At 30.9% G+C, this 26,688-nt stretch overlaps 1 protein-coding gene across 1 annotated transcript; it reads right to left on the bottom strand.

Moving 5' to 3' along the window:
- Window positions 1-19,329: 19,329 nt before the first annotated feature.
- LOC123675525 lies at window positions 19,330-23,206 on the bottom strand. Its single transcript, XM_045610890.1, has 2 exons — window positions 22,658-23,206; window positions 19,330-19,496 (listed from the first exon to the last, which is right to left on the bottom strand). The coding sequence occupies exons 1-2, from the start codon at window positions 23,109-23,111 to the stop codon at window positions 19,432-19,434; spliced, it is 519 nt and encodes a 172-aa protein (XP_045466846.1). The 5' UTR covers window positions 23,112-23,206; the 3' UTR covers window positions 19,330-19,431.
- Between the last annotated feature and the right edge of the window lie 3,482 nt (window positions 23,207-26,688).

Raw genomic sequence — 26,688 nt, 5'->3', positions numbered from 1 at the left:
ATCGATCAGCGGAACACGATCAGTCAAGAATTCAGTATTCAAAGTTTTGTAATAAAGATTATCTGAAAGTGCAACCAGCACTCCTCCTCCACGAGATCTGTTGACCCTGAGAAATTGTCTGTCACAACGCATCACACTTTATCCCGGCGGAATTATCTAGCAATCAGTCACCGAGTCACTAAGCCACGTCTCATCGATACAAATAATGTCATATGTATATTCACAGGCTGATTTGAAAAATTGAGGTAATTTAGAATCGAGCCCCCTGGAATTCTGGTACTAAATATAAACACCTGGACGCTCACCGGCCGAACAGAAGAAATAATCCTGTTGAAAGACACTAGTTTTTCGAGCCAGAGCTCTTAGGAACACCCCCTACATGTTTTATTTTGAGACCAGTCTCACCCTCGGCCTCGTGCAGCTCCATCTCAGCCTTAACAGCCTTGAACATCTCCATTTGCTGTGGCGTCCTGTCCGGAGTTATGAATACTCCCGCATATTTATCCTTGATTTTCTGAAACCTGCGCAACACCATAGGAACCAACTCCGGGGAAGACAAACGCACCTTCATGGGACGAGATCGTACCTGTTTGGTGGGATCGAATTTTCCGAGTCTAATGGGAGTAACAACTTGATCAGGAATATTACACTCCTTCAACAGCGCCTGCACAAGCGCCACGTCCTCCCTCACCTGTTCCAGCCTGCTGGAGCCCCCTCAGAGCTGCCATGAATTACTACATTATTAGCACGTTTTGTTCTTTCAACAACTTCCCCAATCACCTGCTCACTCGATGGCACCGGTGCAGGCAACTGTGTTACGGAAACATCCACCGCACCAGCTTGTTTCAGCTCGCGTATCTCATCCCTCAGCTCATTAATTATCTTGGGGATCTAATGAAGCCCCTGCTCACACTCATCACAGAGGTATTTTACTCGTCTTTTTGCACTCGACCGCAAATCAAAGCATTTCAATTCTGCTGCAGTAAGCTCAGAACAAGCGAGATGCACAGGTCTATTACAGCCATCGCACCTGACAACTTTATCCACCTCCACTTTAATAGTGACATTACACTTTATACATGCCATAATGGGAATCAAATTAAATCTTAAAATATACTGGTGAAAAAAAGAAAAACCAGGGACACCCTTCACAACTGCTGGGCCAATAGCCTGTGACTAACAGACACACAAGAGGACCACGGAAATACAAAGCAGGAATGGATAGGTTACACCAGTATTAAATAAAAATAGAAAGAAAACTTCGCAACTAGATTTGAACAGTAATAATACGATACCAAAAATGAAGGTACCCCGTATACAAAGAACGAGAAACGCACACCAGCTGACACAGATATGATAAATAACTGGTAGCTAGGTACCACACGTGTCACCGGAGTCTAGATATTAACGAAACGAAATAAATATTATGAATTCGACAAAACAAAAGTGGAATAAACAGTGAATTATATTCTGAGTTTAATATCAGATATATTGTATAGGTACTTGCCACCACTTCTGTCTCGAAACAAACCTAAAATACTAGAATTCACACCATGAAATCAAATTAAACGGGAGCAATTACTATTACATGTGCGTCTCATGAACACTCATACAGATATATGTACAGATATATATCGGGTGTCCCAAACTCGATGGCCTATTAGACGTTTCTGGAAAACTAATCATAATTTTGAGCTGAAAATTTGCATATTGGGGTTTGTGACAATGATCTTTCTCCCTAAAATATTTTAAGATCTCTACAACTTCCGGTTATACTGGAAACAGACTATCACTTCCTTATTTCAAATGGCACACCCAGTATATTATTGCATCATCAGATAGCTTTTTTGATGGCAATTTCGGCAATATGCCATACCTTGAGTAAAAATTCAACGCTTCATGAGTTATTGGGATTCTTATGAAAAAAAAGGTGGCGATGAGGACTCACATTTTTTTGAATATTTCAGCAGAAAAAGCCTTTTTCGAAAAAAATTTGTTTTGTTTCGTTTACGCAAATACGTAGTATTATAAAACTGTTTTCGGCTTGGACCAAAAATGTACAGGGTGTTTATAAGAGGATCATGAACTTGGACAACTCAAATTCATCAAAACTCGAGATTTTCAAATTAGAACCTATATTTTTTATTATTTCAGTCGATTCTACGTACAAAAATAGTGGGGGTTACTTCAGCAAACCCTATACCTAAAATAAATACTTCAAGAGTTATAGGGGAAGAACTTCAAATGAGGAAAAACCGCTATTTATAACTGTGGGAATAACTGTTTGTTACTTCCGTAAAACACAGAAAGAAAATAAAATTCGATGTTTGGATAACTAAATTTCACATATCATGAATTTTAATTAATTTTTCGTAGGTATTGTTGAGAAATCCATAAACCAATACAATTTTCAATTACGAATAATTCATTACAATTCTTGATATGTCAAATTTAGTTATGGAAACATCGAATTTTATTTTCTTTTTTCGTGATAATAAGGTAATAACTGATTTGTACTCGAAGCCAGTTTCTTCTGAGCGTTTGTTACATTTTAATTCTTTGCATTCGCTCACACAAAAAATCGCTATAATAAAGAATGTAAAATATAAAATTCTAAACCTCTCTCATGAGTCATTCCATGAAAAAAATTTCCGTGATTAGGCTGGTCTGCTGATCAAGAATGGTTATCCTAGTAATTTAATATATAAGATTTTTTATTCGTCTAATAGTGCAGGTGATTCTCGATCATCCAGTGATGTTGATCAAACGACACATTATTGCAAATTAATCTATATACTCGGGATTTTCAAATTAGAACCTATATTTTTTATTATTTCAGTCGATTCTACGTACAAAAATAGTGGGGGTTACTTCAGCAGACCATATACCTAAAATTAATACTTCAAGAGTTATCGGGGAAGAACTTCAAATAAGGAAAAACCGCTATTTATAACTGTGGGAATAACTGTCTGTTACTTCCGTAAAACACAGAAAGGAAATAAAATTCGATGGTGAGGAATATCAGTCACAAGGACAATTTATTCAATGGCAACGTTGCTGAGCATTTAGCTCCTTCATCAGGCTAAAAACAAAAACCAATTTATAAACAACGGCATGGATCATACAACTGGTGTAGTAATAAAGATAAAAAATACATAAAATGACGTCGCTATACAATAATAAATATGAAATATAAACTAGATGACAAAATAACAATGAATATAAATATAAAGCAAAGCAACACAAAACAATTCACGCCAGGTCGGCCAAGGAAACAATAAGATTACAAGAAAAAGCGATCTCACCCTATGAATAACGGTTATAAATCATTCGAATACATCGAAATCATCAAATAAATGTCCATACAATAAAATGGCATTATCAGGATAGCATAAAAAACCACATCAAATAAGACGTATAAGTATAAACTAAAGTATCAGGCAAGACAGACTGCATTAAAATGTGTGAGACATACCAAACATCCGATTCAAAAGAAAACCCGAACTACCGCGCAATGAAACTATCTACATTAACCTTATTAATTAAGTTAAAATACACCGAACTCAAACTACCAATATCGGTGCGTGTATTCACAGAATCTTTTATTCTCTTGATAAAAACCATTTCTTAAAATGTTCGTTTAAACCAATTCTTTTCTTTATTTGAAATTTTTACATTATTAAAATCAAAGGAGTGGTCATTAATTTTTGCATGCTGTGATAATGCTGTTGCTTCACTACGATTTTTGCAATCTCTCTCATGCTGTTTCAACCTCGACCCTATATACTGTTTTGTTTGGCCTATGTAACTGCCAGCACAATCTGAACAATCTATTTTGTACACTAAATTAGAATGTCTCATCAAAGGATTGCCATCCTTTGGTCGACTGAACAATTTGCCCACAGTTTTATTATAATAAAAACTACTTTGTTTGAGAGATTGCTCATTATTCTTGCCAATTGCTGAGAGCATCCCGGTATATAGATTAATTTGCAATAATGTGTCGTTTGATCAACATCACTGGATGATCGAGAATCACCTGCACTAATAGACGAATAAAAAATCTTATACAGGGTGAGTCTTTGACTTGTACATATATTTTAACCGAAGGTTCTTGAGGTCAAAAGAAACACTTTTTTCCTTTACCATTTTTTCCGATTCGGCCCTGTTAAAAAGATATAGCCATTTTAAATTTTCAAAATGAGCTAATTCACCCCTGAAAACCGGAACACTGAAGTTTTCTCAAGCATAAGATATACCTCTTGAACCTTGGAAATAAGCTACTAAATTAGAAAAACCATCATAAACTCACGTTTAACATTCCATTTGTTGAACAAAGTAGTGTTTATAATCAAATAAATGAGTTATTCCAATTTCGTTGACGCTAAAGATTAAATATTCTTCTCTTGATTTCTATTTCATTTTCGATAATTATAACGAATTGAGCTCGCTACCACCCATATTAGCTCTGATACTCATATCCATTCATTCATTATATTTCATTTATATGATATCGTTGTTTATTTTTCGTGCAAGAATTAACCTTAAAATCTCAAATAAATAATATTCATCTATGAAAGATCTAACACAGACTATAGTAATCTGTGGTTTTAAGTTTGAATTTCAAATTTCGAGTGATGCCAAATATAAACACAGCAGTTCGGTTCGAATAATCTATGTTCTAACCTAAAATTTTCATTTACAGTTTACACTGTTATTGTTATAAGATATTTGTTATGAAATGAAGCATTTGATTTGTTCCATCTATCTCATAAAAATATTGAAATGCATCAATATTTTTGAAACCATCAGTATGAAAATATGGAAATATGGAAAATATTCTGGCTCTGTAATCAATGGAAAATGTTAGACTCCACTTGTAATCAAATTTGTTGTTAATGTGTACCTACATTATAGCCAACTTTACTACTTAATTCATCTTGATTTTGGCATTGAAAATAAATGAGAAGTATTCAATGTAAATATCCACAATAGAATATTTGGTTTCTTTCAACTCACCTAATTTGTTTTCACATTAAAACAATTATGGCCCTCTTGGAAGTATGTCAATCATAAGCTCTTAGGATGAATTTATGGAATAGCAAAAGAATAAAAGTATTCAATCTCAATCACATGAAAATTTGTCTAGTATGTACCTAGTCCTAGTGATATGTTTCGATGTGAGTTTGAATGAGCCGAAGAAGAATACAGTATTGTTCGATAGTAGCAGTCTTTAGTGGGATATTGATTGTTGTCATTATAATGGGACTATTTTGTGAAAACTTTTTTAAACATGGGTTTTATGAATAATCTGGACTTTTCAAAAAGAATGTTGATTTTAGTGAAGTATCTTCTTATTATCAGAGCTTTGCCAAAGCTCAGTGATTTTTAATCAAATCGAGGAGTTGAGGTGAGCTTATTCAAATAACTTCATTTTCAAACTAAGTTGGCTAGTACTTCAATTCTTAAATCTGAGACATGACTTCATAGTAAATATTCATTTCTGTGGTTTTTTTTTCCACAATAGAACAGAGTTGCATTCAGCCAAAGTACCCAATTTTTTGAATTTCACAGATAATTTTTTTTTTTAAGATCAAGTTATTCGAAAACGGCGCTTTGTACGAGAAAATATGAAGAATACTTTTATTTTTCAAATTAGCCAAATATTCTTCAATGAACGTTCAAATTACTATTAAGAGTAGGTTTCTTCGAATTTCTGGTATTTTTATGGTATGTTATGTTCATAACAAAGAAACAGAAGAATGTGTATGGAATCTGTTGTTCGGAGAAGATGTATCACATCAAAAAAAAGCTATATTTCAAAAATCATTTCCTTCGATACAACCATTTCCGAGATATAGCCGAAAATCACATTTTTTTAACGATTTTCAACAGCCTGTATCTTTTCAACCGGGCCGAATCGGAAAAAATGGTAAAGGAAAAAAGTGTTTCTTTTGACCTCAGGAATCTTGGGTTAAAATATATGTACAAGTCAAAGACACACCCTGTATATTAAATTACTAGGATAACCATTCTTGAACAGCAGAGCAGCCTGATCACGGAAATTTTTTTCATGGAATGACTCATGAGAGAGGTTTAGAATTTTATATTTTACATTCTTTATTATAGCGATTTTTTGTGTGAGCGAATGCAAAGAATTAAAATGTAACAAACGCTCAGAAGAAACTGGCTTCGAGTACAAATCAGTTATTACCTTATTATCACGAAAAAAGAAAATAAAATTCGATGTTTCCATGACTAAATTTGACATATCAAGAATTGTAATGAATTATTCGTAATTGAAAATTGTATTGGTTTATGGATTTCTCAACAATACCAACGAAAAATTAATTAAAATTCATGAAATGTAAAATTTAGTTATCCAAACATCGAATTTTATTTTCTTTCTGTGTTTTACGGAAGTAACAAACAGTTATTCCCACAGTTATAAATAGCGGTTTTTCCTCATTTGAAGTTCTTCCCCGATAACTCTTGAAGTATTCATTTTAGGTATACGGTTTGCTGAAGTAACCCCACTATTTTTGTACGTAGAATCGACTGAAATAATAAAAAATATAGGTTCTAATTTGAAAATCTTGAGTTTTGATGAATTTGAGTTGTCCCAGTTCATGATCCTCTTATAAACACCCTGTACATTTTTGATCCAAGCCGAAAACAGTTTTATAATACTACGTATTTGCGTAAACGAAACAAAACAATTTTTTTTCGAAAAAGGCTTTTTCTGCTGAAATATTCAAAAAACTGTGAGTCCTCATCGCCACTTTTTTTTTCATAAGAATCCCAATAACTCATGAACCGTTGAATTTTTACCCAACGTATGGCATATTGCCGAAATTGCCATCAAAAAAGCTATCTAATGATGCAATAATATACTGAGTGTGCCATTTGAAATAAGGAAGTAGTAGTCTGTTTCCGGTATAACCGGAAGTTGTAGAGATCTGAAAATATTTTAGGGAGGAAGATCATTGTCTCAAACCCCAACATGCAAATTTTCAGCTCAAAATTATGATTAGTTTTCCAGAAACGTCTAATAGGCCATCGAGTTTGGGACACCCGATATAAATATATATATATATATATATATATATATATATATATATATATATATATATATATATATATATTGTTATGGAATGGTATTATCAACTTATAAAATCAATGAGAATACATTACCAGACTCTATCATTCGGAAAATACAGCAAATTCATCAAATAGATAATAAATTTTAACTTGATATGATCCAATAATTTTAAAGAAAAGTAGAGTAACTTTATTCATTTATTCCATTCACTTGCACATTATAAAAGTAGCATAAATCCAATATTTCTAAAGTAATATATCAATATTCATTCAAAACATCTCAGGATCTGAAACAAAATGAAAATATCAATAAAATTCAAGTTCAATTTGATAAAATCAACAAAAGATATTCAATTCAAGTATCAGGAACCATTTATATATCATGTAAATAATGTTAAAAGAGTCAAAAGACTGAATATTCAATTTTCATTCAAAATGATAAAAAATAATCATTTATTTTATATTTCCTATGTTAATTTTCATGAAATAGCTTGTGATCTAGTGAATTACATTTAGATGCAATTTCAAAAATGTAATATTAGTTTAAATTCCTAATAAAATTGTAAAAAATGGATAGGGATAGGATATCGAATGATAAATCAGGGATTCCAAAGTAATTAATGTCTCAAACATACAAAAATGTATATATTTCATTAGATTATAGTATAATTTAAAAATATGTAGTAGATTTTAGGAGTTATAGATAGAAATCTTTGAATATTAGGCCAAAGAAAGTGAATATTAGAAAAATTTCCAAATTGTATATAGAATATTTGAAAATTTTGTAACTTCGAATCGACCGAATGCAACATATGTGGTACCAAAAGATGCGGAATTAAATGAAGAAATTAACTAGATCAAGATTGGAGAAGGAAAACTTACCTCAAAAGAGAAAATTGCGAAAGCATCATATTTGGAAAATTTTTTGACATCCAAGGCAATCTTGATTTCAAGAAAAAATTGAAAATCTATATAAAGCCCAGCCGAATGACAGCTAATCAGTCAGTAAAAAACCATTGTTGAGAGCACGTCACCTGACTCAAGAAATTTACCTGAAATAATTGATAAACGAAAGAATTTATTTACGAAAATTTGCAAGATATTAAAATTGTTAAATACGTGCCTGAAAATCATTGTGAGAAGAAGTGGAAAATTATTTAATCAATTTCAAGAAGAAATTTCCCTGGATTCAAGCAATTTGAAGCAATATCAAATGGAAAATGGATTCAAAACAATGCAACTGAATTAATACGAATTAAGGTTATAATCCATTCGAGGTTAGGAGCATAGAAGACGATACCATACCATAACATAGAACAATGATGAGGTCGATGAAGATTTAAATACGTAAATATAAGATTAGATTAATATAAATTTAGTTATTAGATAAGAATTTCTTTATAGTTAGTGAATTTCGAAAATATTAATTAAATTAAAAAAAAAAATATATAATTGAATTTGAATGAACCCTCCTGAGATATATAGAGTCGGCGCAAAATCATAAAAATATAGTATCAAATTTAGTTATTGGATCGAATCAATTTAAATCAAATCAATAACAACATAATCTCAACTTGAATATATACACGATCCATAACAATTGTCGCCCAACGCGTGGCTTATATTAATTCAATTACAGCATTATTATATTAATTCAATTACAGCATTATTTTAAAAAAATTTCAAATTAATACATAATTGTTGGAATCATATCATCGATTATTCAATAAAAAAATGGAAACAAGAAGTAAAACGAAAATTGGAGAAAAAGGGGATGAAGAAGAAAATGCAAGAGGAAATATGGAAATAGATGAAGAAAATAGAAAAGAACTGAATTTCTTGGATATAATGAATGCAATGAAAAATTTTGAAGAAAATATAAAAAAAAAATTGGAAGATCAGTCAAAAAAATTGGAAGATCAGTCAAAAAAATTGGAAGATCAGTCAAAAAAATTGGAAGATCAGTCAAAAAAATTGGATGAAAATTTTAAAGAATTTAAAGAAGAATTGACAGATAATATAACTGAAATGGATAAAAAACTTGTGAATAGTTTAATGGCAGTCAATGATATGTTTAATGCCAGAATAAATCAAGTTGAAGAAGAATTTACTTCAAAATTACAAGAGAAAAGCAAAATATGTAAAAAGAATTTAGAAATTAGTGAAAATAGAATCAAGACAGAATGTCACAATATTATAGAAAGGAACCTAAGTATTATGCAGAATGATATGGAAAAACAACTAGAGCAACTAGAAAACAATAAAATTGAGATGTATAAAAATGCCAAAATTCAAAATGAAAAAATTGAAGAGTAGAATGAAAAATTAAAAAAAATTCTTAGTAATGAAAATTGTACATCTGGAATTATTAATCTTGGAGACAATAAAATGAATTTCAATGGAAAGATAAAAAAACAACACCCAGTGCCTTTCATGAAATTTTTAGAAAATAGACAAAAATATTTCACATCATTCATAACATTTAAAGAATATATCAGGAGTCAATTAACTGAAGAAGCACTGCTATGGATAAATAATAAGGATGTTGAATTGAACGATTTCGAAACTTTCAAAACAAAATTTTTGTCATATTTCTGGGGTCCATCTCAGCAGAAGGTAATTAAAAATGAGTTGTTCAGTGGAAAATTTAATCCAAATATGGGAACAACTTATCACAGATATGCAATGCAAATATACAGTGTAGCACAGTACTTAGATGCTGATTTTACTGAAGAATATCTTGTAAGTTTGATCATTCAACATTTCGATAAGGAATTAGAAGATGTCTTATTATTATATGATTTCAAAGAAATGGATAAATTGTGTCAATTTCTCATGAGTCAAGAATACAGACTCAGGAGAAATTGTCAAAGACAAAATTTGAATCAATATGCCAACAATCAAAACCAACAAATCAATAATGGGAACAATTATAATTCTAATAGATCATATCAAAGAAATCAACAACATATAAATAATTATCATCAGAATCAAAATTATAATAGAGGACAGAATCAAAACAATAGGAATTCCTGGAGACATGAAAATCAAAATGGAAGATCAATGGAAAATAGAAACAATCATCAAAGCGGGGAAAACAGAAGAGTGAATAACATGAACAGAAGAAGTGAGTCTCAGGAAATTATGCATGAACAAGAAGGAAATTTTTAAATGAAGCACCTATTAAAAATGTTATTGTTTATCAACATCCGAGGGAATTTATCAAATTAAAGGGAAATTTTGAATATGAAGATATTAAAGGATTAATTTTTTTAAAAGCGAAATTACAATCTAAACCAATTAAAATATTAGTAGATACAGGATCAGAAATTTCATTAATTAATTATAAAATAATTCAAGAATTAAAATGGGAGCAATATTGTTATAAAATACCAAAAACAAATTTAATAGGTGCAAGCAATAAAAAGTTGGGGGAAGTCATGAAAGGAATAATAGTACAAATAATCTTCAAAGAAATTCAATATCAAATACAATTTTTTTTATTTGAAAATATGGAATATGATGCAATACTGGGGACTGACGAATTAGATAGAAATAATATAATAATAGATTATAAAAATGGACATGTACAAATAGGAGCAGAAATTATCACATTTGAAAAAAATAACCTTGATGGAATAGAAAACGAAATAAATGAAGGTGATAATTTGGTCAAAAATATAATGAATGTTCAAAAATTTGAAATAATGGAAGATATTGTATGTGATTTGAGATGGAAAAATGAAGTTATAAATTTAATGATGCAACATGAAGATCTCATTACAAACGAAAATAGAACTGCTAAAAATTATGTGCATAGTATAGACGTAAGAGGAATAGAAAACTTTCGATCAAAAACCTACCCAATTCCATATAAATACAAAAAGGAGGTATCATTAGAAATTAATAAAATGTTGGAAAATGGAATAATTGAAAAATGTAATTCAAGATATATAAACCCAATAGTTGTTGTTAAAAAAAGTAATGGAGAATTGAGACTGTGTTTAGATGCTAGGAATATAAATCAATATACAATTCCGCAATATGAAATGCCAATGAGCACAGAGGCAATTTTTGGTAGAATAACAGAATCAAACATATTTTCTAAAGTAGATTTGAAACATAGTTTTTGGTTAATTCCATTGGAAAGAAAAAGTAGAGACTATACTGGATTTATAATTGATGGAGTAGTATATCGTTTCAAAGTAGTTCCATTTGGACTGCAAAGTTCATGTTCAGCCTTAGTTAGAGCACTTCACTCTATTTTAAATAAATATGATGATTTCATTTTGCATTATATAGATGATATTTTGGTATTTTCTAAGGATGAAAATAGTCATCTAAAACATATTAAAATATTATTAGAAGAATTAGATGGAGCAGGTTTGAAAATCAATTCAAAAAAATGTCAATTTTTCCAAAAAAGTGTAAAATATTTAGGATACAAGTTGGATAGTGAAGGTGTAACAATGGATGAGGAAAGAGTTAAAATAATACAGGATTATAAGAGACCTGAAAATTTAAAATCATTGAGGGGATTCTTAGGATTAGTGAATTATTTTAAAAAACTTATGCCAGATTTAAGTGAAAAAGAAATTCCATTAATACAATTGCTTAAAAAAGGAAATCAATGGAAATGGACTGAAGCACAAGAACAAGCAATGCTCAAAATAAAAGAAGAATTTTCAAAAAATTTGCGAGTATATCATCCTGAATATAATAAACCTTTTATATTGAGAACAGATGCTTCACTGAACAAATTTGCAGGAGTATTATTGCAAGAGCAGAATGGAATAGAAGTACCGATATGTTTTATATCTAGAGTAACAAAAAACTATGAAAAAAAATATAGTATAACAGAATTAGAATTTGCAAGTATAATTTATTGTGTAAAAAAATTAAGATTTTATTTATTGGGATCAAAATTTATAATAGAAACTGATCATCAATCATTATTGAACATCATGAAAAGTAAAATATTAAATAATAGAATATATAGGGGATCATTACTATTGCAAGAATATGATTTTGAAATAAGGTACATAAAAGGAAAAGATAATATTGTGGCAGATACATTAACAAGAAATGAAGAAAAGGGAGAAAAGGAAAGAAAAACAGTACGAATAGGTGCTAATATATTAAAAGAAGAAGAAGGGATTTTTTCAAAACGAAAGATAATGGAAGACCAACAAAATATGTCATCAGAAGAAAAAGAAAAGTGTTTAAAAGTAGATGATATTTATATTAAAAAATTGGGTGAAATGGAATTGTATGTAATTGGTGGAGGATTGGCAAGAGAAATTTTGAGAACATTGCATGAAGAAAATGGGCATTCTGGAAGTAGAAAAATATGGATGATTTTCCGTGAAAATTATATAACAAAAAAAGATTATAGTTTAAGCAAAGACGTAACAAGAAAATGTGAAATATGTCAACTAAATAAAACCAAAAATTATATTAATTATAATCAAGCAAGAAATATTTATGCTGAAGAAAAATTGGACATGATTGCTATTGATTTCATAGGAGAACTAATAATTACAGAAAGAGGAAATAAGTTTATTTTAATAATTGTAGACATATTCTCAAAATATATTAAATTATATCCATGTCAAAACACAAAAGTGGTCACAATAAAAGAGAAAATTGACCAATTTATAGAAGACATAGGACATCCAAAAAATTGTATATTAGACAATGCGACTTATTTTCAAAACAAACGTTTCCAGGAATACTGTAACAAAAATAATATAAAACTAAATTATATCAGCATCCGACATCCTCAAGCAAATCCAGCAGAAAGATACATACAGGAAGTTATTAAGTTCCTAAGGGTACTCGTTAATGGAGAACATGATGAATGGGATATAAAATTAAACAAAGTGGAATTTTTTTTGAACACAATACCTAATACAGTTACAGAAGAAACACCATTATATTTAATGAAACAAGAAAATCCAGAGAGACATTGGAATAGTCCAGAAAGGACAAATTATGAAAAGATTAGGGAAGAAGTGAGAGAAAAATTACTTAAAAAAGGTGAAAAATATATTAAAAGGATGGAGAATAAGAAAATAAGGAAACATGTGAAGTTTAAAAAAGGAGATTTGGTTATTGTACGATCCCACAGGGTAACAGACAAGCGGAATAAGATTTGTGCGAAATTAAAAACTCCATTCGAGGGACCATATATAATAGATAATGAGAATGGTTTGAATAGTTATGTATTAAAAGAATTAGAAACAGAAAGAATAAGAGGAATTTTTCATATTAATGATTTATATGAATTCATCCAGACAACTAATGAAAGTTAATTTAAATTTCAATCAAATTTCAAAATTTTGGAGAAATTTTAATATTTTAAATTTTATATTGAAAATAAAAAATTTCAAATATTAAATTTGGGGAATTGTTATGGAATGGTATTATCAACTTATAAAATCAATGAGAATACATTACCAGACTCTATCATTCGGAAAATACAGCAAATTCATCAAATAGATAATAAATTTTAACTTGATATGATCCAATAATTTTAAAGAAAAGTAGAGTAACTTTATTCATTTATTCCATTCACTTGCACATTATAAAAGTAGCATAAATCCAATATTTCTAAAGTAATATATCAATATTCATTCAAAACATCTCAGGATCTGAAACAAAATGAAAATATCAATAAAATTCAAGTTCAATTTGATAAAATCAACAAAAGATATTCAATTCAAGTATCAGGAACCATTTATATATCATGTAAATAATGTTAAAAGAGTCAAAAGACTGAATATTCAATTTTCATTCAAAATGATAAAAAATAATCATTTATTTTATATTTCCTATGTTAATTTTCATGAAATAGCTTGTGATCTAGTGAATTACATTTAGATGCAATTTCAAAAATGTAATATTAGTTGAAATTCCTAATAAAATTGTAAAAAATGGATAGGGATAGGATATCGAATGATAAATCAGGGATTCCAAAGTAATTAATGTCTCAAACATACAAAAATGTATATATTTCATTAGATTATAGTATAATTTAAAAATATGTAGTAGATTTTAGGAGTTATAGATAGAAATCTTTGAATATTAGGCCAAAGAAAGTGAATATTAGAAAAATTTCCAAATTGTATATAGAATATTTGAAAATTTTGTAACTTCGAATCGACCGAATGCAACATATGTGGTACCAAAAGATGCGGAATTAAATGAAGAAATTAACTAGATCAAGATTGGAGAAGGAAAACTTACCTCAAAAGAGAAAATTGCGAAAGCATCATATTTGGAAAATTTTTTGACATCCAAGGCAATCTTGATTTCAAGAAAAAATTGAAAATCTATATAAAGCCCAGCCGAATGACAGCTAATCAGTCAGTAAAAAACCATTGTTGAGAGCACGTCACCTGACTCAAGAAATTTACCTGAAATAATTGATAAACGAAAGAATTTATTTACGAAAATTTGCAAGATATTAAAATTGTTAAATACGTGCCTGAAAATCATTGTGAGAAGAAGTGGAAAATTATTTAATCAATTTCAAGAAGAAATTTCCCTGGATTCAAGCAATTTGAAGCAATATCAAATGGAAAATGGATTCAAAACAATGCAACTGAATTAATACGAATTAAGGTTATAATCCATTCGAGGTTAGGAGCATAGAAGACGATACCATACCATAACATAGAACAATGATGAGGTCGATGAAGATTTAAATACGTAAATATAAGATTAGATTAATATAAATTTAGTTATTAGATAAGAATTTCTTTATAGTTAGTGAATTTCGAAAATATTAATTAAATTAAAAAAAAAAATATATAATTGAATTTGAATGAACCCTCCTGAGATATATAGAGTCGGCGCAAAATCATAAAAATATAGTATCAAATTTAGTTATTGGATCGAATCAATTTAAATCAAATCAATAACAACATAATCTCAACTTGAATATATACACGATCCATAACAATATATATATATATATATATATATATATATATATATATATATATATATATATATATATATATATATATATATATATATATATATATATATATATATATATAATAGATAACAATGTTAGGATGTTTCGATCTAGGAAATTCAGTGATACACTGAATACATTGTTATCTATTAGATATATTGCGATCAATAATTTTCTTACGAATTATATATATATATATATATATATATATATATATATATATATATATATATACATATATATATATATATATATATATATATAAGAATGTAATCAATTCTTATTTTTATAATCAAAGAAATAGACGATTTGATGTCTTGAATCTGTAAGATTTATTTTGTTTAGTTTAAAATATAACATAATAACATACACAAAAGAAATAATATTATACAAATTAATACAAAGAAATAAAATAAAAATAAATAAAAACAAATAAAAAGAAATAGCTTACTAACCTGTAAGAAATCAAAAACAATGGCTCTTCTTCATGATCCTAAAATAACTCGCAAATACCACATGAACTTGTCTTAGGTTAGAATCTCAGACATAGAAAGTAGATCATAGAACATAGATCATAGAACATAAAAGTTATAAAGTTGTTTTCCCTAAAAATAACAGTCTTATTTTTACATCCCCCCACTCAAAGTATATTACATGTTTGCGTTTTCACATGGGAGCAACTTAGTTACATGAAAATAATTATTGTCCTTTGTTTTATTTCCAATATTTATCTCATATATAGTGTTAGAAATTTTTTTCACTATTGGAAAAGGTCCTATTCTTATTTCATCAAGTTTTTTTCTATTTAAGTTTGATTTATTTTCAACGTAAACATAGTCTCCAATTTTAAAATCATAATGTTTCCTATTCTTGTCGATCAGTTTTTTATTGTATTCTTGATAGCGTAAAGAATTTTTATATGCTATTTCCCTATCTTTTGGTAAATTTCTCTCTTCTATAAGTTCTTCTGGAGCAATGGGATCAGTTCTGCCACAAAGTATTAATTCTGGGCTATATCCCGTTGTAGAATGTTCTGTTCTATTGTATTCTTCAATACATTCATCGGCTATTTTCGTCCATGCCCTAGTTTTCGTTTCGTTTTGTTTGCACCTTATTCTGTTCACTAATGTCTGATTCAGTCGTTCATTCAGACCATTAGAGGAAGGACCGTCTACTGTTGTGAAAATCAATTGTACCTATATATTCAAACTTCTCATATGTTGTCTGAATTTTTCCGAATTTATTCCTGGGTATTGATCTGTTAATAGTGTTTTGATCAGTCGTTTATCTTGAATTTTATTAATTAATTTGATGAAATCTTCGGTTGTTTGGTGTTTTGAAGTGCTCGCAAATGCATATCTAGTAAAATGATCGACTAGGAGGTGAAGGTTTCCAGCAAAACCTCCAATTGTGTCTAATGACATTATTTCAAATGGTTCCTTTGCTGGGCCCAGTTGAGAAAGGAGACCATACTTTTGACCTATTCTCGTTTTATTTTTACAACATATGTCACATGATCCACAAACCTCTTTAATTCCTGATTTTATTATTTATCTTACTAGCACAAATATGGCCATAATGCTTGTGCTTTTTTCTGATCAAATCTTTTCCAAAATCATTCGACAAAATTATTTTTTTGTTATTTTTGTACAATTTGTAATGTATCTCTTTCTCTACAACCGTTTTTCTCATACTATTTTTCTTTAAGAGATTATTCTGTTGATCGTTTTTTATTTCATTTAATTCCACCAAATTAACTGTTCTTATACATTCGTCCATATTCTCCGTTTCTTCCAGAACTGGGTTTCTAGAAAGGCAATCTGCTTCTACATTTCCTTTTCCTGGTTCATATCTAATCTCAAAATCGAATTGTGATAGAAAATTCATCATGTTGTAGTAAAGCGGATATTTGAAAATTATCGAAATTATGAGAAATTATTATGCAGAGAGAATATACGTTAAATTCAAAAGAGTGATCGCAACTTGTTTAGACTGATCTTATCTTAGCATAAGGATGTTTTATTTTCCAATCAATGCTTTTCTTAGTAACCGTCTCACGGCGTTGGTGAAATCGATATATTTTTTACGGATAAGAAAAATAATAATAATCTTGACTTATCTGAGTTCGATACATGCGAAAAAACCGTCAGGGTCTTTCTCAGATGACGCAGCAAAAAGGTCTTAGGCGGAGTTGAAGTATGTTTCTTGCTGAGATCGACAGAAAAATTTAGTTTGAAGTAGAGGTGAGGACTCTTATTGAAAAAAGATGAAAAATGTTCTAACCAATGATCTAATTGACATGGTATCATGAGGAGTAGTTAGGGCGGTCTTAGAGAAGTATGATGTTAGGATTTTTTGTGGAGGTCAAAAGAGTTAGTCAGTATCGCTTAGGGTCTCTTATTGAGAAAGGTTGAGAATTAGAACGTCGGTCGCGAAACCGGACTTAGATTAAAACAATTTCTTTTGAAGATCAGAGTAATTTTTTGAAAGGTTGAATCAAGAATAAAGGAAATTTAGTAGATGATAGAGAGTTAAAGGAATTTTAAGATTTTTTGGAAGAAGGAATTGTTTTAACTCTAAGAACGGTTGAAATAGGTCAGAAACAGTAAAATAGGAATTTTCTGGGATAAAGTTAGAATTTATTTTGGAATAAATTAGGTTAGATCGGAGTTCGCGGATCGGGAGTGAAGTGTTATATAAAGAATTACACGTTTTCGAGTGAACAGTTTGAAAAAAAATTGAAACTAGGTTTAGGCAGGGCCTAAAATACTCAGCTGGCATCGTGGGATAAAGGCAAGTCTTTTGGCTATTTACTTTTGGTTTATTTGTTGATGTTTGAATGTTTTTTTTTCAATGAAAATAAGTTTATTTGAGTAGTCTCGATTCTCCCAAATTCAAAGTTGGTATATTGTTTCGTTTGTTTGAATAACAGATTATTTGAGACATTTTTTTTGTTTTTATAAAATTTTGGCCGTTGAGTCAACATTTCAAGGGATATTGTAACTTTGGTTATTTTTTATTTTTCTTTATTATATTTAATTTAAAAATTTAAATCGATTTTCATTGACCCAATAAACTAATCCTGTCCCTAGAGAAGGAAATTCAACTAATAAGACCTGTCCATCGAAGCGACGGGCCGGACTTACGTATACCATCTTTGGTGAACTCACATAATTATTAATTCTCCGAGACCTCTGGAAAGCCGCTCTTCCAGGGGTTAAAAGAACATCTCAACCGGAGATAAGTGAACGGTGGTCAACATTCTCTGACCAACCCGTTCATGACAATGTCACCCAGCTCTTCATCTGGTCTTGTACGAAATTCTTTTCCTTCTAATGGCTTATGGTCAGTAACAACAATAAATTTATGTCCCATTAGCCAATATTTCCAAAATTTAATTGCCTCTTTAATTGCCAGACATTCTAGGAATATTGCTTTCTTGTTCTTTTGATATTTATTCAGTTTTTTAGAAAAATACGCTACGGGTTTCATTTCACCATTAATCTGTTTTTGTTTAAGAACAGCTCCTACTCCTTGAATACTGGCATCAGTATATATAGTAGTATAGGCACTTGGGTCGAAAATTGCAAGAATTGGCTTAGAACAAAGGATGTCCTTAACCTTATTGAAAGCTTCCTGACAAGCCAATGACCAATTGAATTTTACATCTTTTCTCAGTAAATTATGCAACGGTTCTAATAATCTAGCTGAATCTTTTATATATTTGTGATAAAAATTAACTTTACCCAAAAATTGCCTTATCTTCTTCCGAGTATCTGGTGGAGAAAAATTCCTAATGGAAATTAAATTGTCATTTATAGGTCGTACTGTATTGTTTCCTACAATATGTCCTGAATATTTGACTTCTTCTTCTGCAAAATTACACTTGATAAATTTAAGTCTGAATCCTTCATTACATATTGCATTCAAGAGATTGTCCAAATGTTCTATATGTTCGTCAAATGTTGAAGAAAATATTAGAATATCATCTATATAATTTAGGCAGAATAAATTCAGGTTATATTTTCTGATAATATTATTCAATATACAAACGAGTAATATCATCGTATGATATTAATTATTTATCTGGTTATCTAATGTATCAGCAATATAAGCTGATTTTAAATGAAAATAAAACGAATTGTGTCATATTCAAAACCAACAGATCTAACCTTGAGTGTTCAAATACAATAAAACTAAATCAATTTTTTTTTTCAATTTATTCATTTATTAAAACATGTATCAATGTCAATCAGTGAATGGATTATTAATGCCATTCGCTGCTAGCTGCGGCCCAGCTAGAGTTTGGTTGACTAACAGAAGCGCTCCATTCCTCTTGTGCTTGGCTAGCCCAGTCTGAGCTTGCAACAGGGGGAACAATGGCAGGTGAGGGAGTAACAGGAGGCTGAATCTGAAATTAATATAAGTACTGAAACTAAGCTCTTAGGATTAACGATAGACTCAGTTCTATCATGGGAAGCTCATATAGAAAACCTCAATAAGAGATTGAACTCGGTTTGTTATACTTTGAGAGTTATGTCACAATATCTCGGCAAAGATGGCCTGAAGATGATTTATTATTCAAATTTTGAATCCCTCGTTAGATATGGTTTAATTTTTTATGGTAGTGTCAGAGCAGTGGACAATATATTTAAGACACAGAAAAGAGCAGTCAGGACAATAAATAAACTTGATTTTAGAGCTTCATGGAGAGGTTATTTCAAGAGTAGCAATTTTCTAACTGTAATAGCGCTACACATTGAAGAGTGTATAATGTTTCTTTTCAAGAATAGAGATAACTTCAGTTCAAATTTGCCATCACATTCTCATAATAATAGAAATTGTTCATATGTATATCCAGTTCATAGATTGACTGTAACGGAGAGAGGAGCAAAGTATTCTTGCATGAAGTACTATAACAAATTGCCACCAAGAATAAGGCAAATTGATCAACAAAATAGATTCAAAAATGAATTACACAAGTTTTTACTAGATCTTGAACCATATACAATCCATGAGTATCTCAATTCTCCAACATAGAATTTATATTTGTTTTTTTCTTTGACATATATTTCGTTCTGATTATATATATATTGTAAAAGTGTATGTGTAAGATTTTCGAAATAAATATTATTATTATTATTATTATAAATTGCCATCAACATAAACCATTGTCGGACAGAAGGTCTCCACGCCATTACGTAGGAATCATAATCGAAAGTAACCCAAGGAGAATGCATGTCATCAAGGGAGGATAGCGATATACCGGTTTCACCCTTATTAGGGATCATCAGTACCGCATAATCCTACCCAAGATGACAAACAAACGAAATAGCAGGCATCTTATTGAACGCTGGCAGTCGCTAGTCAGTATGAATTACTGCAGAGCGCCACCCAGCGGACAAATAACCTAACTACCTCCTCCATGAATACTTCGAAAAAGCAGAATCCCACGTCAACAAGGAAAATCTTCCGTAACTAGCCTAAGCGACTTTCATCGTAAATAATAATAATAAATAAACATTTTGGAAATAAGTGATGAAACTAACGGTACTGATGATCCCTAATAAGGGTGAAACCGGTATATCGCTATCCTCCCTTGATGACATGCATTCTCCTTGGGTTACTTTCGATTATGATTCCTACGTAATGGCGTGGAGACCTTCTGTCCGACAATGGTTTATGTTGATGGCAATTTATATTGCTGATACATTAGATAACCAGATAAATAATTAATATCATACGATGATATTACTCGTTTGGAAATTGTACTAAATATTGTACTCATTGTTAGTTTCATCACTTATTTCCAAAATGTTTATTTATTATTATTATTCAATATACGTTGAAATATGGCCGGGGATGTTTTAAGTCCGAAAGGTAAACATTTCCATTGCCAGTGACCATTCTGTGTCACAAAAGCAGTCTCATATCTATCTTTGATGCGAATAGGAATCGACCAAAAGGCAGAATTTACATCCAATGTTGTAAAGAATTTTGCATTTCGGGTCTTGGCTAAGATTTCATCAATTAATGGGAAAGGCTGTGGTTCGGGAACAATTAATTTATTGAGTTCACGAAAATCGACACACAATCTGGTTTTAGACCCTTCATCTCTCTTATATGCTAAAGTGACTGGTGATGCAAAAGGTGAGGAGGACTCCTCAATCAGATTCGCTTTCAACAATCTTCCATTTTGGAATTCTATCTCTTTTTGATCCTCCATTGAGCATCTGTACGGTTTTTTTGCTATAAATTTATGTTCTAAAAGTTTTATATGTGCCTCATTATTTTGCACCTGACCAATATCAAACTTGTGTTTTGCAAATATATGGTCATATTTATTTATTAAAACTTCAATTTTACTTCTCTGATTTGTTTCCAAATGGTCTAATTTTGCTTCGAAAAGTTCTGTTGGTATCCCTTCATTGAAATTGATGGTGTAATCATTATTATTATTATTATTATTGAGATAATCGATCTTTCTCTCTTCATTCATATCTAATCTTTGATAAATATTCAAATCAAAATCTTGTTTTAATTGAAATTTGGAAATAGAATCTAGTCCGAGTAGAATATCATACTCGAAATTTTTCTCATTAACCACAAAAAGTACAACTTCTTTTTCGATATTATCGATTCTCATTTTTGTAATTATTTTTCCTGAAAAATTTGCCCTGCCATTGACTGTTTTGAATGTGTTTCTATTCTCTTGAATATGTAGACATAACTTTTCTGCTACTTTGGAATTCAGAAGACGAACATTTGAGCCCGAATCATAAATTCCACATAATTCATTATTATTTATAAACACCTTCAATTTTATTAATGGCAACAGTTTAAGTTTTTTTTAGTTTGAAATGGCCTCATTCAATCCATCCTGTATCCCAATATTGTTTACCGTTCTTATGTTTCCAGGTATGTTCTTTTGTTCGACATTATTGGATTTATTCCTTAGCCGACAGACTGTTTCTAGGTGAAATCTACCTGAGAAGCCCTTCTTCTCACAAATTGAGCATGGTTCCTTCTTAATTGGTTTTCTATTTGTTTGTGAATAGGAAGGAATTTGTTCGGCAGATTTAGTCATTCTATGATTATCTTTATTTCGACCGTTATCACATTTTTTTGAACTTTCTAGCTTTCGCAATTCACCCAATAATTTCTCGAAAGTTGTTACTTTTGATCGATTAATTCTATCTTGTAGGATATCTGGCAAACTCGTGACAATTAAATCAATTAATATGTCAGTTGGAAAATTATTTCGGAGATTTAACAACAAATTTTCTTTCCTAAAAGCATAGTCCACTCAACTTCCTCCTATATACCTAAATGAATACGCCTCTCTATATTTATGCCAACTCGTTTCACAAAAACTTTCTAAGCAATTTTCTTTCCATATTTGAAAACTTTTGTCTAAACCTAATCTAATTAATTCAGAATCAAACCATTCTTTCGCTATTCCATCCATAAACAACCGTTAAATCAAAATTCTGTCTCTATCTTCTTCTACTTCACAACGCGTGCATTCCGTCTCGAATTTTTCTAACCATAAATTAACTGAAACACTCTTACCATCAAAATTATTCAGCACAAAATCCTCCTTTATCTTCTTGAAATCCTTTTTATTCTCCTTGCTTTTTCTTGGAAGCTCTACCGTATTCTGTGGTTCTGATGATTCTTGTCCAAATACTGTTCTCACGTATGCGGGTGAATAAATCAGTTGTAAATATTCATCCTTAAACATCACATCTTCTTCGGCATCAAAATATATTTCTTTCAACTCCGGGGTTAATGAAATGACGCTCGTACGAAATGAACCTCTTGCTTCAATCGATTTCAAGATATTCTTCACCTTCGGTAGAGCCAAAAGTTCATGATGGTCAGATATATCCTGTTTGTCCTCTGGTATTTCATAATATGTTTTTTCTGTTCCCGTAGTTTGGATCCATTTGAATTTGTATGTATTTTTCTTCTTATCAGTATTTGATGCTTCCAAAGCGATGCAAATTTTCATGGTTGTCGTCATTATAGCTTACGTTTTTGATTTATAAGAATGTAATCAATTCTTATTTTTATAATCAAAGAAATAGACGATTTGATGTCTTGAATCTGTAAGATTTATTTTGTTTAGTTTAAAATATAACATAACAACATACAAAAAAGAAATAATATTATACAAAGTAATACAAAGAAATGAAATAAAAATAAATAAAAACAAATAAAAAGAAATAGCTTACTAATCTGTAAGAAATCAAAAACAATGCCACTTCTTCGGGATTCTAAAATAACTCACAAATACCACATGAACTAGTCTTAGGTTAGAATCTCAGACAAAGAACGTAGATCATAGAACATAGAAGTTATAAAGTTGTTTTCCCTAAAAATAACAGTCTTATTTTTACATATATATATATATATAATTACATAATATGAACCCCTACTAAATAAATATATCCTTTCCTTCAATCCCATAAGAACTACATATTACAATGTATCTAATTGCAGATTCAGCATTTCATCTTTATGAATAGCCCTTTGTTTCACTTGTTATTGAATTGTTATTCACCTAGGAATTTAGATAAGAAAATCTATAAATGAGACTGAATCTGTGTACTCATTAAGAATTGATTGGTCATTCAAAAAGAATTGATCGTGTATCCATAAAGATTTGATTGTGAACTCACTAAGAACTGTTGTATTCGAAATAAATCGTTTTGTTTTTAAAAACGAGGTTTTCCACCACAAAAACATATAATATTTGGCGACGAGTTGATGGGATTGTGCCGTTCCTATTAGAGAAGAAAATTTGGTGACATTGATTGTGCCATTCTTTCCTGCCAGAAGAAGAAGGTCCTGCAGTGATCCAAGAATCCAACTCAATCAACATCGATCTTCCCAGGACGTCGGTTTCAACCGTTCAGCACAACCGAACAGAGAGTAGAAAACCACCCAGAAGCCCTGATCAACTGAGTAGCGCCCCGTGACGACTTCACAGAATACAATTTGGTGAGCAAAATCCTTTCCAATCCTTTCTTCCCAGTTTACTTGAAGAGTCATCCTTTTTAATAGTTTTGTGTGTAAAACTGTATAATAGTTTTTCCTAGGTTTCTTTAAAAAAACCGACATAAGAGTTTTCCCTAGGTTACTCATTTAAAAAACCGATTACTATATTTTACTTTATTGCATTAATAATTAATCAAGATTACGTCAGTAAAGCATTTTAAAGGTAGAAAAGAGCGTAAAGAAAATAAAAATATGGCTCAAGAAAGAATAGATTTAACATTGCCAGAAAAATTTGGAATGTTATTACCTAGATTTTCAGGAAAAGAAAATGAGTTGCATTCGTTCTTACGTAGCGCAGAACAATTTTTATTCATGTTTGCAAATGAAGCCCAAATAATTAAAGATTATTGTTTCGCAGTTGTAAAATCGAAACTTACTGATCGTGCATCTCATTGTATAACACGACAGCTGTGAACACGTATTTCTGTTACTCTTCGGTTTTTGGTGGATAATTCCGGCATTTTGGATTTTTATTTTTCGAATTTTACTTCTGTGTGTTCTGGGAGGAAGTAGCGAGGAGGAGTTTGGTTGTTCACCTGCTCAGGTGATATTTTTGAGTTTATCAACATTATTAATACATCGGCGTATTAGTTCGCTGAGCAAATCAGTGAATAAAATTAACATCTGTGTGTGCGATTCCTTATCTAACGAGCATATTTCTGAAATTCTGATAAGCAATCTGAAGATGACTAATAAGAAGATCTGTTATTGTTGTAATAAATCATTTGATGGTCATCTCATTCTCACCTGTTGTGTGTGCAAGAATATGTTCGGTAATACTTGCGTTGGATTATCGAGCTCGGAGGTGCGTGTTATCAGTTCCAAGGGGTCAATATCCTGGAGTTGTAAGGGATGTGAAAGCATCGGCAATGATATAAATTCTTTAAAATCTGTAATAGTTTCATTACAAAAAGAAATAAAAGGACTAAAATCAACTGTTCAGTCCATTTCATCTGAGCATTCCTCCCAAAAGCTTAATGATGAGTACTTTGAGGAGATGATATCGGAGATTGAGGAGCGTCGGAGACGTGCGAAGAATTTGATAATTTATGGATTGAGAGAACCAGAAGCCCACGTAAACAAGATCGAAAGAATTAAACAGGACCAACGAGCTGTGGGTGATGTACTTCATGGTGTGATGCCAGAAGTTTCCCTGATGGATGATCGCACTAAGGTAATGCGCTTGGGAAAATTCGATCCATTATCTGATAAACCTAGGCCTTTGAGGGTTACCTTGAATTGTTGGGAGGATGCCATTTCTGTACTTAAGAAATCCAAACAGATCAAATCTGTTGAGGGATACTCTCATGTAGGTATAACTGCTGATAAAACGCCGAGACAATCTGCCTATTTCAAGAAAATCAAAACAGAAGTAGATAGACGAAAATCAGATGGAGAGAACGTTGAACTGAAGTTTGTAAGGGGTGTTCCCACGGTCAATGCTTTAAACTAGTTGATCCCGATTACAGTGTGGGCGAATATCATTGCTATTATCAAAATGTGCGCGGTCTTAATTCTAAGACACGGGAGTTTTTCAATGCGGTTGAAAGCGGTGATTTCGACATATTGTGTATAAGTGAAACATGGCTGCAAGATGGTGTGTTGAATACGGAGTTATTTCCTGATTGCTATGATGTATTTCGTTGCGACCGGGATTTGGCGGCAACTTGCACTGCTAAGGGCGGAGGTGTGCTTGTGGCAGTTCATAGTGGACTCAGTGCAGTTCGGGTTGATCTTCCAAATCTACGGAGTGTTATTCCTTCGGTTGACATTGTATGTTGTAGGGTTAAGTTGAAGAAAACTAGTTTATTTGTAATTGTAGTTTATATCCCGCCAAGTACTGATGCTAGTGAGTATGAAATGTTTCTTGATATGTTGTCTTCTCAGAATATTCTATTGGACAAGCAATTGCTCATTGTTGGTGACTATAATGCCCCATTATATGTGGAGGATTCTCTTGATGATTGTAGAAGTAGGGCTTTAAAGATGTTCTCGCAAATGTTAGATGTGAAACAAGTAAACAACATTTTGAATTGTAATGATAGATTACTAGATCTTGTATTCTCTAGTGCACACTGTATTATTGCTGATGATACCTTTTCTCTCACTAACGTGGATCCTTATCACCCACCTGTGCATTTCAATGTCAAAACTGAGCTCAGGCGTGATCGAAATTTCGGACTTAGTAATAATAATTCCCCTTTAGAATTTAACTTTAGGAAAGCCAATTTTGTGACAATGTATGACATGATTTTGAATGCTGACTGGAGCGATGTTTTGTCTGTTGGAGATGATCCGGATGAGGCCTGCGATGTTTTCTATTCAAAACTCAATGAAATTTTCAAGCAAACTGTACCATATAAAATTAAGAGAAAAAGACGCTTTCCCCCATGGTATGATGCTGAAATCATCAATATTATATTTAGAAAGGAGCGGATATTTAGGAAGCATAGAAAGAATAAAAATATTTGTGATCTTATTGAATATAAGAGTTTGAGAAAAAAATTGAAATCCAAGATCTCAGTCGCATATAAAAGCTA

Source organism: Harmonia axyridis, chromosome 3 (genome assembly GCF_914767665.1).
Source record: "Harmonia axyridis chromosome 3, icHarAxyr1.1, whole genome shotgun sequence".
In the NCBI taxonomy this organism is placed as follows: domain Eukaryota; kingdom Metazoa; phylum Arthropoda; class Insecta; order Coleoptera; family Coccinellidae; genus Harmonia; species Harmonia axyridis.
Note: the sequence above shows the minus strand (reverse complement) of the source record. Positions and strands in the feature narration are given on the sequence as shown.